Genomic DNA, 14,883 nt, shown 5'->3' on the forward strand with positions numbered 1-14,883 from the left:
TACACTTGAAACACTGAAAATGTGATTTGTAAATTCATGTGTACAGTGAAGGTCTTTTAAAGAACTCCTTTGTAACGGAGACAAAGCATTACTAAGATGTATAAATTAAATAACAGCCTCTCCTACTGTTCGAAGGGTGCTGTGTCAGCCTGGTTGGCAACACCCCTTAAATGGAATGGATCCAAAATATAAACACATCCAAATAAAGCCCCCTTCCATACCCGGTGTTTAGAAATGAAAATAAAAACAACCCACTTCAACCTCAATTAAACACTATGACTGTTTATGTTTTGTATTTGTCTGATATCCTGCGTTTGTTGCCGTCTTTTATCTCAGATCTTGTCCTAAAAGTTCCTGCAGTTCTGGCCATCAACAGTTCCTCTATGAATTACTGCTTCCTGTCAAGATGAGGCCTGGCACGCCAAACAATGGCTGGCAGGAAAAAGTTGTGGCTGTTACTGTCAGGCTCTTGTATTTCTTCCTTAAATTGAGTCTCTGTGTGTGTATGTGTGTGTCCCCTTTGAGACAGGGGGCTTCTCGCCCACGTCATCATACTGGACTGAGACTTGCGGCATCAAAGGGGCACTGAACGAAAACGTCAGAGGAGCGATGAGCCATTGTCCTCCTGGCCTGTGGTGCACCGGACAACACTGCTCATGATCCCATAAAAATGTTTTTGGCACGTTTTTGAAGAAGCTGCACACAGTGAGTCCGGTCAGGTTTTTACGGCCTGCAGGTTTTCACAATGGATCACAGAAAAACACCAAGTTGAGACTTTTCTATATTCCATTCCTGTTTTAATAGTAATAATACATTTTATTTATATAGCACTTTCCTTAACAGTGTTACAAGGTGCTTAAAAAAGAAAGAAACAGACAAGGCAGATAAAATAAGATTGAAATTAATAAGATAAAATAAGTAGAAATGACCCAGTGAGCAAAAAGTGGTCTAGATCACATCTTTTAGACGTCATTTATGGACATCCAAGACGTCTAAAAGACGTCCTCTGGGGAGCCAGAATGAAAGTTTTTTTATACGTCTTTTCTGGACGTTGTATAGATGTTTATATGTTGTTTGTTGACTTATTCTGGCTGTCCGTGGACCTCCAGATCATAGCCAGTATGAACGTCTGTTCTCAACTAATTCTGGATGTCAGTGGATGTCTAGATTACGGCCTGACTGGACGTCTTTTCTCAACGTCATTTATCGACTAATTCTGGCTGTCAATGGACGTCCAGATCATGGCCTGGCCCGACGGACATGATATCAACCTGTTTTGGACGTCCACAGACGTTGCCTGCTCAGTGGGGAAAATCAGTTTGAATAATAAATAAAAACAAACAAACAAAGTAAAAATTCTCTGATTCCAGTATCTTAAATCTAAATGTTTTTCAGTAAACTAAATATCTTTGGGTTGTGGACAAAACAAAACATTTGAGGATGTTATCTTGGGCTTTGGAAAACAGTGATCAACATTTTTTAACATTTTCTGACATTTTATAAAGCTAACAATCAATTAATCAAGATTATAATCGACTAATTGACAATGAAAAACATAATTAGTTCAGCCATACTCACACTAAATGGTCATGAGATTAGACTTTGTGGTGACATACACTGAGTGTGTGTGTGTGTGTGTGTGTGTGTGTGTGTTTGTTTAGCTCATACTGTACATGCATACACATTGGCAGTGTGTGTGTTGATAACCTCTGCATAGGGAGGGACTGCCAATGAGAGATAGCCTACAGAGGGAGGAGACTGAGGCCAGGAGCGCTTCCCATCATGGGAAGTGTGTGGCCAGAGGAGTTTATAAATTCCTCCCCATGTTTACACCTCACCCACAATCTGATTAATTCTCATGCTATCAACGCTACACAAAGGAAACATCTGGCCCATGACTGGAGTTCATCGGGCTTTGTTGGAGAATTTTTTTTACAAGAGTTACAAGAAATCGACCAAGAAACCAGCTGACGGCTCTGAGATAATTTAGCATAGTCTTATTGTTCGCTCATCATAACCTTCAAGCCTTGGACTGTACTATATACCGCTTCTCTCTGATCCTCCTCTGGCCATCAGCACCCATGTACAGCAGTGGCTATTCCCAGGTCTCCAAGTACAGCCCACAGGCCCAAAAGAAGATGCAGTACCGCTCGAAGGGCAAGAGCTGTGGCTACTACATGCGCATCGTCTTCTTCTTCTCCTCGCTCATTCAGTCTCTTATCATAGTCAGCCTGGTGCTCTTTCTGATCTATGGCAAGAAGCAGGACTCTGCGTCCACATCGCGCATCCAGGACCTGGAGGAGAGTTTCAGCCGACTCTCCATCGAGAATGTTGCCTTGAGGCACCAGAGGAAGAATCTGACCACCTTACTCAACTCCACCCTGACTGAAAAGGCGCGTAACGACTGGGACCTGGCCAGGTTGCGCCACCTCTCCAACATCTCACTGGCTGTGATCCACGATTTTGACAAGAAGCTGGTAATAAACTGCACCTTTTGGTTATATCTAACATGCAGGTTCTTGTCATTAGTGTGAATATTTCGTGTTCTGTTGTTAGTGTCAGTAAAGTTTTAAATGAAAGGATAATAGTACCTGTCAATACACCTTGGATGTTTCTGTCAAATTGAGCCAAGTTGTTAAAGCTCGTTCATAAGTTATCTTAAGAGCTTAAAGCTGAGTGGATTTCACTATCGACAACTGTTTAATGTTGAATAGGATTGTAAACTGTAGTTCTGAGATATTATTTTATAGCTTTAAGAACAAGAAGAAATAACATATTATCTTAAATATAATTATGAGTCTGTTATTGTTTTTGTTGGTTTGCATTTCACAACTGATCTAGAAAAACTTGCTAAAGCACCAATGGCTTTTCTTTCTATAAAATATCCACAGCAACAGTGCAATAGGGAGTTGATGCTTTGCAAGGCCACACCATCTTCACCTGGCAGTTGCCAACCAAGTAAGTATGACAAAAAAAAAAATCAAATAGATAAATAACACCTTTGAGTTATTCTCCCTAATCCTCACCTGCATGTTTTAGAGAAAGATATATTCACCTACTTCTTTTCTCCTTCTTTGTCATTGTCATTTAGTAGCAGGTCCTTGCAACTGTGGGCTGTTTGTCGAACAGATGAGAGCCAGGCTTGAGCTTGTGCAGTCCAACTTCACACAAACAGTACAGAGGATGAGGATGGAAATGGACCAGATTGCCAAAGAAAGGGACAACCTGAACTTGGAGGCTATCCGTCTGAGGAGAGACAAATCCACATATGAGAAGGAGGTGCAGATCTTAAGACAAAGATGCAAAGAAGACTTTGTCCAGTCACTGAGTGGTGTCTCCAACGTTACCAAAGCTTTCCTAGAGAAGATCGATTCCCTCTTCCCAAATCACATCCCCTTCCAGCTCACCTGTACAAAACAGAGGGAACACCTGGAGCAGATCCGCACCAACTGCACCAGCCTGTCCAGAGAGGTGGAGGACAAGTACCAGCATTACCTGAACAACGTGGGTGATCAGGTATCAGGCATCCAGGGTGAGAACAGCCGTTTGAAGGCAGAGAACTGGCGATTTTCTGAAGACTACCGCTGGTGCAGCCAGAACCGCACGGACCTGATCAAGGGCAACAAACAGAACTTAGAAAAGCTTCAATCGAAACATGACGTTGAAAAGGAGAGACTCCTGATGGACAAGATGAGGCTACATGGAGACATACAAGTCCTGGAAAACAGCGTCAACTATAAAAATAAAGAGGTTGAACACATTCGAGAGCAACTCAAGCAGCTTAATATGACCTGTATGGCCAGGGTAAGAAAACAAGGGCCATAATCGATTACATGAAATGTTATCAGCTCTGCAGGGCCGTAAGCAGCAGTAAGGCCTCTAGGGGCAACATGCTGGGCTTTATGAGCTCTTCTGCTTCCAAGCTGTTAATCCAAGTTACACTCAGATTACTCTAAATTTGATATTTAAATTTGACTAAATTAAAATGTTTAAATGAGACTTGCTGTACCAAGAACAATCTTGTAAAACCATCTGAACAATGTTCATTTTTCTTTTTAAAGATGCTGTTTGGCAGTTAGGGCAGTTTAAAGGAGGAGTATCGAACACTGTGAATGATTTTGGAGATACAACATGCCAGGAATCCTGGTGGAGATTCTCTTATATATTATAATGTAATTAGTCGATACAAGTTATCGTTACATTGCGTAACCGTTGAATTTAACTGCAAAACCCCTTTATAGGTTACGATCTGCATAAAATTTTGCAGCAATTACATAATTTTGTGCACTAATTTTAGGTTTGTTGTCAATAATACTCTCCTTATAAGCAGTATCACAAGACATATTTGCTTATATAACACCTGTAAGAAGACTCAAACACTAACAAAGCCCTCATTCCAGTGCTTTGAGATCTTGAGGCCTTACATAAGATGAATGAGATCAAAACAGCATGACAGGTTATTGGAAATGATCCAGCTTTAAGAGCAGAGGAGGAGGTGGATGAGGGAAATTGTCTGCCAGTAAAGTACAAGAGGGCAGAGGGGTGAGAACTGAGTAAATGTTTCTTCCAGTTGTTATGTTAAGTGTCTGCTGTTATTGAGAGATCAGGGGTTTGCAGCTTGAAACAGAAAATATGATATAAAGTTTCCTGTGAATTCAAAATGGTTCGGTTTCATTATCAACGTAAATAAAATCCATTCGTAACAAGTAAAAATTTATCCATAATAACATTGCTCTCATTTGATTTCAGGCAGGGTTCGGTGGATTTCAAGGAGGATCAACCTCTCGGGGAAGCATGAGTCAAAATGGGTGGGGCACGTCTGGCGGTGGTGGATCCAGCTCTGCCTCATCCAGCTCTTCTAATGGGGGTCAGCTTAGTAGGACAGGGTCAGTTCCGAGCTTTGGCTCAAGTGGGACGGGTTCAAGCTCATCTTTCATTCCATCTAGGTCAGCTAGCTCCACTGGGTTGGGATTGAATAAGCTAGGATCAACTGGGACAGGCTCTTCAAGCTCATCCCTCTTGTCATCTGGGTCAAGTAGCGCCACTGGGTCGGGACTGAATAGGGGAACAGGCTCTTCAAGCTCATCCTTCTTTTCATCTGGATCGAGTAGCTCCATTGGGTCAGGATTGAATAAGATAGGATCAACTGGGGGAGGTTCCTCAGGCTCAACAGGGTTGAGCCCAAGTCTTAGCTCAACGGGGAGAGGCTCATCAACCATTGGGTCGTCCTCTGGGTCTACTGGGTTAAGCTCCAACTCTGGCTCAAGCGGGTCAAGCTTAAATAAGCCAACGACAAATGTGAAAAGCTCTCCAAGCTTTGGCTCATCCTCTGGGTCCACTGGGTCCACTGGATCCTTGAATAAGAGTGGGTCGAGCAGCTCTGGATTCTCCTCTTGGCTTGGGTTAGGAAACACTAATTCAGGACAAAGTAAGACAGGAAGTGGGACAGGGAAAGGAACATCAAGTGGGAATAGTTTTGGTGGAACTGGATCGTCCACTGGCACAGGAAGGACAAGTGGGCTGGTTGGGGGCTCAGGTAAGGAAAATAGTTGCAGTTGTGTGTCTGTAGTTTATTATTCCAATTCTGGGGCATTTTGTAAAGCATAGTTCGCCCAGTTTACAAATAAATACTGTCTCACATACCTTGTATCTAGCCATGCAGATAGTTTTGGTTTTATTTGTCGAGGTGTTGAGAAATTCATCTCTGAAATTTCTGACCCGACCCCAATACAATAGAGGTGAATCAAATGTATATGTGGTGTTCAAGGCATGACAAATTGGAAAATAACTTATTCAGTTCAAACATCTCTTTCCAGAAACTGTATTTCTTCTATTCATTCCCATTCTCAGGTATGACGGACATGTCAAAACCTGGGAAAAAAGAACCAAAGCTATCGGCCTGGATAGAGATATATTTTTATTCTAGTGAAGGTTAAAGACACTTCACAAGTACTTCAACATATATGCATATATCAGTACAGGACTGTTCATACAGCACATGTTACATACAAGCATCCATTTGATGCTGTATGTATGATGTCTGTAGCATTTGTAGACCCTCAGTGGAAATGCTAACTGTTAGCATATGTACTGTGAAGCCTAAAAGTAACTTGTTTGATTTTGTCATGGCTGAATAGTGACAAATTATTGTTTTCTTATTTTTAAACCAACAGTCAGCGTTGCCCAGCACGTTCAGGATCTTCAACGCATCATCAACCCAGCTGGCCCAGAGTGAGTATCAAGGCTCTTTAACAGTAGAAATGTTAGTGTTGCTGCTGTTTTTGTTGCAGACTGAACTTTGTGAGCACAAAAGGCAATACTCTATATCTCTGTTATTGTCAACAAATCCCATGAAAAAGGCCCAGGTGTCCCTTGCTCAATACTTTGATTTCAATACATCAAGATCAAGACATAATTATTTAAAAACAGATAAACAGTCTGCTTATTTGGGGACTATTTTCAGCTGCAGAGTAATACACCTTTTGTGCTTTAATGAATATTTACAGCAGCACTGTTAAAAATCGGCAACAGTGCCGGTGTTCATTGGTTTGGGTTTTATTTATGGGAATTGTTGACAATAAAATAAATATAGATTATCACCAGACATGTTCTTCTTTAACAGTAAATAAATAAATAAATAAATAATATAGTAATTTATTTTCTTTCTTTCTTTCTTTCTTTCTTTCTTTCTTTCTTTCTTTCTCCAGGGAGAAACAAGATCTCTCCAGAATGTTGGGCTAGTTCATCTGATGAGAAAAAACAAAACTGCAAACGGGATGTATCTTCCATTGCATCTATTACGCACAGCTAAATGCAAACTTCTCATATGGAGTTCACATGTTGTATATCATTATATATGTATCATATATTAAACACTGTGCCTGTTTATACTTTGATATGCATTTAGGAAAGTATTTTAAATAACTTTTGCACTTTTAAATGTAAAATGTGAAGTTTGTGTGTTCATGATTTGTATCTACACAGTATGCAACTTAGCATGAATAAGCACATGTTATTTTTATTGTAAATACAGAAAAAATAAAAGCTTTGTTTAAACATAAGCCCATCAGCTGTGCCTGTCTCTTCTTTATAAACAAAGCTATTTAAGATATTACTCTATGCAGACACGGAAATAACTGTTTGTCCCTGCATGCGTCACCTATTGTGTGGCTAATTATCTATAAATGACTCCACAGCCCCTCCTGTGATGTTCAGGCAAGATTTACTGGCAACGCGATTTAATCCCTCTAGCATGTTTATGTTTACCTGCCAACCTGTCAGCAGGCCGGCAGAGGCAGATGGGAGGAACCTTTGGAAACTCTCTTGTACACATGCTGTGGTTAAGAACAATGTGCCATCACTTAACTGAAAAGAACACAGATATCCATAGCCCAAAAAAACCCTTATATATCACTTATAAGTAATGCATGAGGGGTGAAAACTGAAAAGATGGTATCTGATGAGTGTTCTGACTTTTCCCAACATGAGTCTAAACACAGCATAAGCAGCCAGATTTTTACCTTTAAGTTTTGGTTATTTGTAAAACAAATATAAATAAATATGGAAAAGCATATAAACAGGGTTGTTTGTGTAGAAATATATGATATGAAAGGCACTTTCCTTACATTTTTTCCTTGCACGTTATTGACAGTGGCTATAAATCTATCTCAGTGAAAATGTATTTCATTTTTACAACATTAACATAGAGTCAAAATGGAGCAGCAACACAAACTGTCATGAGAACAGACAAACATCCTGTTCATTGCACTGTGAGAGGATGGGAACGGACGGTTAATTCAAGAACCAAACGTGGGTTGGCGCCAATTAATAAATACAGTACTTGAGCAAAGGGAGACCTCTTTCCCGTCTAAAGGATATCCTTTGTTTAACGTCAAGTGTTTTTCCACATTTGGGTTGCACAGCTCACTGCAGGAGTCGCTGTGACGATATTAAAGGTCAGATGGTTGAATGCTTCTGGGAGTCCCTTTATCAGACCGACTGAGACACGGGACGTGTTGAAACTACTTCACTGGAAAATCATCGTGATGATGTGCAAATATGTTTCCTGTCGACTCAGTGCATTTTTCCTGTCGACTCATTTCATTTCTCTGTTTCCCCTACACAAATAATACAATTGACCATTGTTCCAATTGACACAGTGGACAATAAAATAAGGACAGATCATTTCATTTTCATTTGACTTCAACAGGGTTTGAACAATAACTGTTGAAAGGGAAAGGGGACATTAACTAATGCACTTTCCCTCTTTACGTTTACCTAGTACAAGAGAAAAGCATAACAAAGACCAAAATTAAAACATGTATCGAATTTTACAAACAATACCAACCTAAAAAGAAGGAGGACAATAATTTGAAATGAGCATCTGATGGTTAACAAGAAATCTTTGATAAGATTCTGTTGAAACTACATGTACTATCTCAGCTCACAAAAGAGGATGTGTGACATGTTTCTCAACACATTTTGCTTGAAAAATCATTGACGTGACCATTTTGTAGTCATTAACAATAACTTTGCGACATGGCCAATTATGTATATTTCTTAATATAATCATTTTGCAATTTGATCATAACTTTTTCTAATTTAAAAAATGTCACACCAACATAGGATGATATGCTTTGAGTGTGATGTGAACATTAATCTGTTAGTCTATACATACTTATATTTCAAGTGGGTCATTGATTTAGGCCGCTGGGGTCAGGATCATCCATTGGATGGTCGAGTGTTTTCCACAGATGATTAAACAAGCGGATCTTTGGGGATCTTGACCCTCAGCACTGTGGACAGCCCTGAGACCGCTGACACAGAGTTGGGGCCATTGTGTCGCGGTCTACCCGGCCACCTCCCTCCCCCTCCTGATGCAGGAAAGGGACCGGGTGCTTATGATTACGACCTCCTTCCTCACCTGGGGTTGCAGGACTGTGACCTCTTTTGTCTGTGGCTGTTAATGTTCCCCCTTTACTGTGACTTCTAATTGCATTTCCTATCTGCCTGGCCTCCCTTAGTCCCATGGCAGTCCAGGCTGGTAAAGACATCAGGGGGCAAAACCCTTTCTCTTGTGCAGATAGTATAGTGTTTAAGGGGGGGAGTGAGTTATGTACTGGAAACAGCTGTACCTTAGCATTGACTTCCTTAAGCACAGCCATGACTTTCACCTTGACCTCTCCTTCCATTAGTTCTGGAAAGAAAAACATAGGGCAGTTTATTTGCTTAAGGATGGGATGGGTTTGACTTCATGTAACCTGTGAGCAGCTAGACCTAACGTAGCCTCAGTTTAGCATGTGATGTCAACAGAACATGATGTAACTTTTCTTAGGGTTACTACAGTACCACAAACAGACCAGTCACTCACAGTTGGAGTTTTTTCTTCAGCTTGGATTGGCATGAAACTCTGCTGGTTAAAAAAACAACAAAAAAACAACTGTGTTATAAAATCTCTAATTCATTGATGAAAGGTAGAAGCCGGGGGCAGGGAGAGGTTAACTACGACTCCCAGGTTGATGCATTTCTAATGGAACATACCATCACTGAGCTCATATGCGCTGCTTACGACTGTTGGAAGCCAAAGATTTTGCTGTAGAAAGACAGATTATATAATCTGAATTGTATAATCTGTTTGCTATTAATTTGGGGCCTTACGAAGTGTTTATGTGCCCCTGGTCAGATACTTCTCCATGACTTACGGGTATTGTAGTATTCAGACGTCCAACATGCCCAAATGATTTTTCAGAAAAAAAGCTACAATAATCGAAACTGGTGGGCCTAACAAAAATTTAAATGATCATTACACTACTATCTCTTTGTTTTTGTTAAGCAAAATGAGGGTTATTGTGCTGTATCGTAGGCAACTGGACGTGTTTCAGTTTCGTTCTACATCTGAAGGAGAAAAATCATTCCTGTGAGGACAAACATCTTGGCCAGAGAAGACAGATGGTGTGAAAGAGGAGTAAAAGAATCCATCTATGTCAAACTGGAACGACCGTCTTTGAACAGAGGAGGTGGCCACGATACTTATCACCCACTTACAATGCAGTACTGACTTCACCTAGCCCTAGCAACCAACATGAAGACCGGTTGGGTCAATGACCCACAAGTGGCCCTAACGACTCTGAAACTCAGAGCTTTCACGTGTCCTTAACGACTCTGTAAGGACACTCCCACACAGTTTAAAAAACTCCCCTCCAGTTAGTTAGAACTGAGGAAGCCTCTTGGATGAGAGGTGAAACTTCTTCAAGAAACTGAAACACGTCCAGCTGCCTACGATACAGCACTTTACAGCACTAACCACAACCTGGATGACTGAGAACCTTCATCAACATAACAGAAAGAAAACACAAATGTGAATACAAAATGGAGAAAGTCAGTTGATCAGCAGCCCTCACAATTCTCACAAGAACAATGCTAACATGCTAATGTTCATCGGCATAATGTTTTACCATATTCAGCAGTGAGCTTAGCGTTTTAGCATGCCGGCATTTGCCAATTAGCATTAAACACAGCACAGATGAGGCTTTTGCGTTATAATTGTCATTATAAAAGTCATTATAAAAGTCATTAATCAAAGTGTTGGATAAATTATACAGTAATTAGGACTTGATGATTACACTGAATTGTCAGGGGATCAAATCTAATAAAAAATATATTTGACACTGAAAAAAACAAACCATTTTGGTCACCAATGTTAACGTATGACAAACGACAAATGATTAAAGAGGCTTTTTCTGAGGGACAAATGACTTATTCCTCAAGTGTCAATAGTTGTTGTCATGAGCTGAGCTGCTGTGAGCCCAGACCAGAAGCAACAGTGTCCTATTTATCTGTGTCATTGATTATCCATCACATGCTGAAAGCCTTACTGCTGCTACACTACAGGCAGGGATCAGGCGATTACTGATCATCTAGTCTGCTAAGAAAGAGTTACAGAGCTAAAGCCACTGCAGTTTTTTGGTTTCAATCCCTCACAGTCACTGAGAGACCAGTAATGGCACAAAGCTAAACTAATAAGGTCAAGTTTAGGTGATGAGCCCTGCAGGATGACTCTCTGACCCTGTCAGACCCAGTGATGACAAAATATGCTCGTAATGAATAAAAAAACATAACTTTGACTGAGACCAAAAGTTATTGTTTCCTGGTAGTTACCATATTGTTTCGAGGTTATCAGCTCTTTCTTTAGTAGTAAAACAGGAAGTAAAACCATGAGAAGTGAGTTCTCTGGAACATCTGCAGCTCATTTCAAATGTCAAACACTCTTAACATTTTGGAGGGTCCCAGAAGGCAGTCTGACGATTTGACACAATACAAATAATGGCATGCACTTGATTTTCAACTGAAAGATGTGAAATACCCGTTTAGATTACTGAAAGCTAGAACATTAACCTTTAACCTCAAACTTTCTGTGCCTCCTCTGCTCCTGTGCGTCATCGGTTCCTGAGAACTCTCTTTTTTCCTGTTTTGAGTGTTTTAGTGGAGTTTCCCCTCATTTGAATCAAGGCTGTCATATACTGTGAAACCGTCCAAGACTAAATTTTGATTTTCGTCTATATAATAAAAACTGAAACCTGACATCTTGGGTGAGTAACGCAGTGGCAGCCTGACGCTTCTCTGGTGGCTTTTAGCTTTAAACTATCTACTGCCTCCATCTAGTGTCCATTAGGGTGTACTGCCATACTGGACTCGGAGGACAATTAATGTGTCATGAATGTGTAATTAAGTTTCCTTCTAGTTCTATTTATTTTTACAGGTCTAAAGGGAACAGTAATTTACAAAGCATAAAGTTAATATCAGCCTAAATATTTTATAGAAAAGCAAAAATTATTGTATTATCATATCAGAATTTGGAAGTGATAGAAGCTTTGCAATGTTGGGAGTAATTTTGTTTTAAACCAAATAGTATATTTACTCAACAGGCATTATATTGAAGGATCTGATGACCTTATTCTTCTCTCAAACCAGAGCTTACATTTGAATCCAGTCTGCAGTCACAGTCCAGTCCAGTCCACCAGCAGACAGAGGTGAGGGAGACTGTATCCATGTGTTGACAGAGAGAACCTGTGACAGGCAGGAGGACTGACGAGCCTCAGTGTGACAGCTCCAACAGAAGGTGTGAATGAATAATTGATCCCAAGAAATCAAATTAGTATCGCTCTGGCCCTGTTGAGCAGATCATTCCCACACAAGAGTTTTTATTCATATTGTTGGAAAATGAGACATGAACATTTAAACTGGCACCATATGGTATAATAATTACACTCTTATTAAACTCTCCAAGCTGTTTAGCTTTCAAAGTGTTTTGAGTACTCAGTGGAGGAAAAGTGCTGGCAGATGAAACATGTTTATTGGGCTTGTTGAGAGGAATTTATGTAAAGAGCAGTTAAAACAGTGCCTGTACATTAGTACACAGTACTTACATATATCTTTTTCTTTTGTCTTCTGTGAAACAAAACAGTTTATGGGTGCCGTGGTTTACTGCTCAGACTATTTCTGCTATTCCTAATGGCCAACCCCGCCAAATAATAACATTATAAACAACAAACAGCTGTGTTTAAATTTAAGATATGGTGTGTCTTTATTTCACTCACTTTAAAAACAGATGCATGTGCTAGCCAAATCAAGATCTTTATGATGTGAGGCAGCAGGTGCTCATACTGCTTTTGCCCACAGGGGCCGCCAGAATCAACAAAGTTGTCTGTAGCTGCTTTAACTAGTTAACTATGTGTTCACTCAAATGAAGAGTTTCAAGAGACATTTTGGGAAATTGAACTTCCTACTAATAGTTCAAAGAGGAGATCGATACCTGGTTAGCTTAGCTTAGCACTAAGACTGGAAATGGGGAAACAGCTAGCATGGCTCTGTTGGAGCAAAATCCACCTACCAGCTCCTGTAAAGCACACTTAACATGTTTTATCTCTGTAAATGTTTAATCTGTATTTAAAAAATGTGTACCATGTGAAACAGAAAACTTTATGGGGGGTTATAAGGAACAATTTATAGCAGCATGGCGACTTCCTGGAGTTTTGCCTACGATACAGCACCTAGATTTACCATGACCTGGATGACTGAGAACCTTCATCAACATCCTGGAGTTTTACAATCTGGTTTTTGTACAGAAAAAACAAAGAAACAAATATAACATGCTAATTAGTGAGCTTTACAGGTGCTGGTTGGACAGGTTACCCTTGAACAGGGCCATGGTCGCAGTTTTAGGCTTTCAGTTTACTAGCCCTCAAAGAGACAGCAAAAAAGAAATGGGTGCCTATATTTTTGTAGATTAATCTCAGACTCTGGCAGTTATTGCTGATATAAATCATTCCAAAATGTGCATTTAAAGGGCAAAATGTAAGATTTTTCTAAAGAATCCATCTATGTTAAACTGGAATGAACAGAGGAGGTGGCCTACGGTACTTATCACCCACCTACAATGCTGTACTGAGTTCCCTCCCCAGACAGCTTAACAATCATTCATTCCTGGGCTCACCTAGCCTTAGCAACCCACATGAAGGCTGGTTGGGTCAAAGACCCACAAATGGCCCTAACAACTCTGAAACTCAGAACTCAGAGAGACAGAGTTTAAAAGCCTGCAACTTCCCTCCAGTTAGTTAGAACTGAAGAAACTGAAACACGTCCAGTTGCCTACGATACAGCACCTAGAATGTAAGATTTTTGGTTGAAAACGTTTACAAATGAACTAATATTATCCACAGAATGTGAATACTACGGAAGCCCTAAAGGGCCATGCTTTCATACATTTTATTTCCTCCATTTTTTCCCGTGATAACGAGTTAATTTCATTTGTTTTCTCGAGATCTCAAGTTATTATCTCGAAATAACAACTGCCATTTTCCCGAGATAACGGGATAATTTTCTGGAGATCTCGAGATAATGATACTTTGTTTTCCCGAGATAACGATATAATTAATTCGAGATCTTGAGAAAACAAAACGATAGTGTAGTATATTAAATCATTGCAGGAAAAATCATTCAGTGTAGCAATGTCAGAGGAGCAGGAGCATATCGATCACCGCGTCACATATCTTTTCAATCAAGGCCTGACACAGGCTGAAATAGCATCATGCCTTGCTATTACAGATAATATACACATTAGTGTGTGTAATCTAAAAAGACGTTAGCAAGGCTTCATCTATATCGGCGGCGCAATCTAAGTGAGCCTGATGTCATCGTTCACTACATAGCTGACCAGCTACGAGGTCCCGGGCGTCTCCATAATCTCAGGCCTATCATATCACAGTCATTATCTCGAGATCTCGGGAAAACGGCAGTTGTTATTTCGAGATAATAAATCGAGATCTCGAGAAAATAAATGAAATTAACTCGTTATCACGGAAAACGCAGGAAATAAAATGTATGAATGCATGGCCCTTTAGGGCTTCCGTAGAATACACAGCCGTTATTCGACATTATGAGGTATATATATTTGTTGTAGAGACATCTACTGAAGTTAGCATGCTAACCAGCTAGCTCCAGCCAGACCTGTCCAAAGATCTTTTGCTAGCAGTGTAAACCAACACTCCCATGATCCTCGAGCTCCCGGTCTGGACCACTAGCTGCATGGCTAACTGAGTTAACTGGCTAAGGGCAGCTACAGTTAGTGGTCAGGTGATATGCTGCCCTTTATTTGTTTTGAGTATGATTTTGACACTTCTTCTTACACACTGTCCCTTAAAATATACATTTTTAGTGACATAAGTTTTGCACCTACAGGCTCAGGCTCAGTTACCTAACAAGGCTGCCTATTGTTTTATAAATAGAAAAGACTGCATGTGAAAAGTCATGGTGGGATACGTAGTACAGTAATGGCAGATTAAGCCTGATCAGTAATCGAAGGTATGTTCGGTTGAAGCACCTGCA

General features: G+C 40.2%; 2 protein-coding genes across 9 annotated transcripts in view; both read left to right on the plus strand.

Moving 5' to 3' along the window:
- ano8a (anoctamin 8a) overlaps positions 1-14,883 on the plus strand; it is a 44,157-nt gene that overhangs the window by 12,438 nt on the left and 16,836 nt on the right. For 5 of the 7 annotated variants that reach the window (XM_084369699.1, XM_084369697.1, XM_084369701.1 and 2 more), the window contains exons 2-3: positions 526-705; positions 11,971-12,118. The gene's annotated coding sequence lies outside the window, so the exon portion shown is untranslated. The remainder of the gene's footprint in view (positions 1-525; positions 706-11,970; positions 12,119-14,883) is intronic. The other 2 variants (XM_084369698.1, XM_084369703.1) reach the window with 2 other exon arrangements.
- plvapa (plasmalemma vesicle associated protein a) lies at positions 740-7,061 on the plus strand. 2 transcript variants are annotated; one of them, XM_084369706.1, is made up of 6 exons: positions 740-2,477; positions 2,892-2,958; positions 3,095-3,804; positions 4,750-5,536; positions 6,174-6,231; positions 6,708-7,061. In XM_084369706.1, the coding sequence occupies exons 1-6, from the start codon at positions 2,082-2,084 to the stop codon at positions 6,739-6,741; spliced, it is 2,052 nt and encodes a 683-aa protein (XP_084225832.1). In that variant the 5' UTR covers positions 740-2,081; the 3' UTR covers positions 6,742-7,061. The 2 variants fall into 2 exon arrangements, with proteins under 2 accessions (XP_084225832.1, XP_084225831.1); XM_084369705.1 differs by having other exon boundaries at positions 741-2,477; positions 3,092-3,804.

The sequence above is a fragment of the Pagrus pagrus genome (genome assembly GCF_965226575.1).
Source record: "Pagrus pagrus genome assembly, chromosome: 12".
In the NCBI taxonomy this organism is placed as follows: Eukaryota; Metazoa; Chordata; class Actinopteri; order Spariformes; family Sparidae; genus Pagrus; species Pagrus pagrus.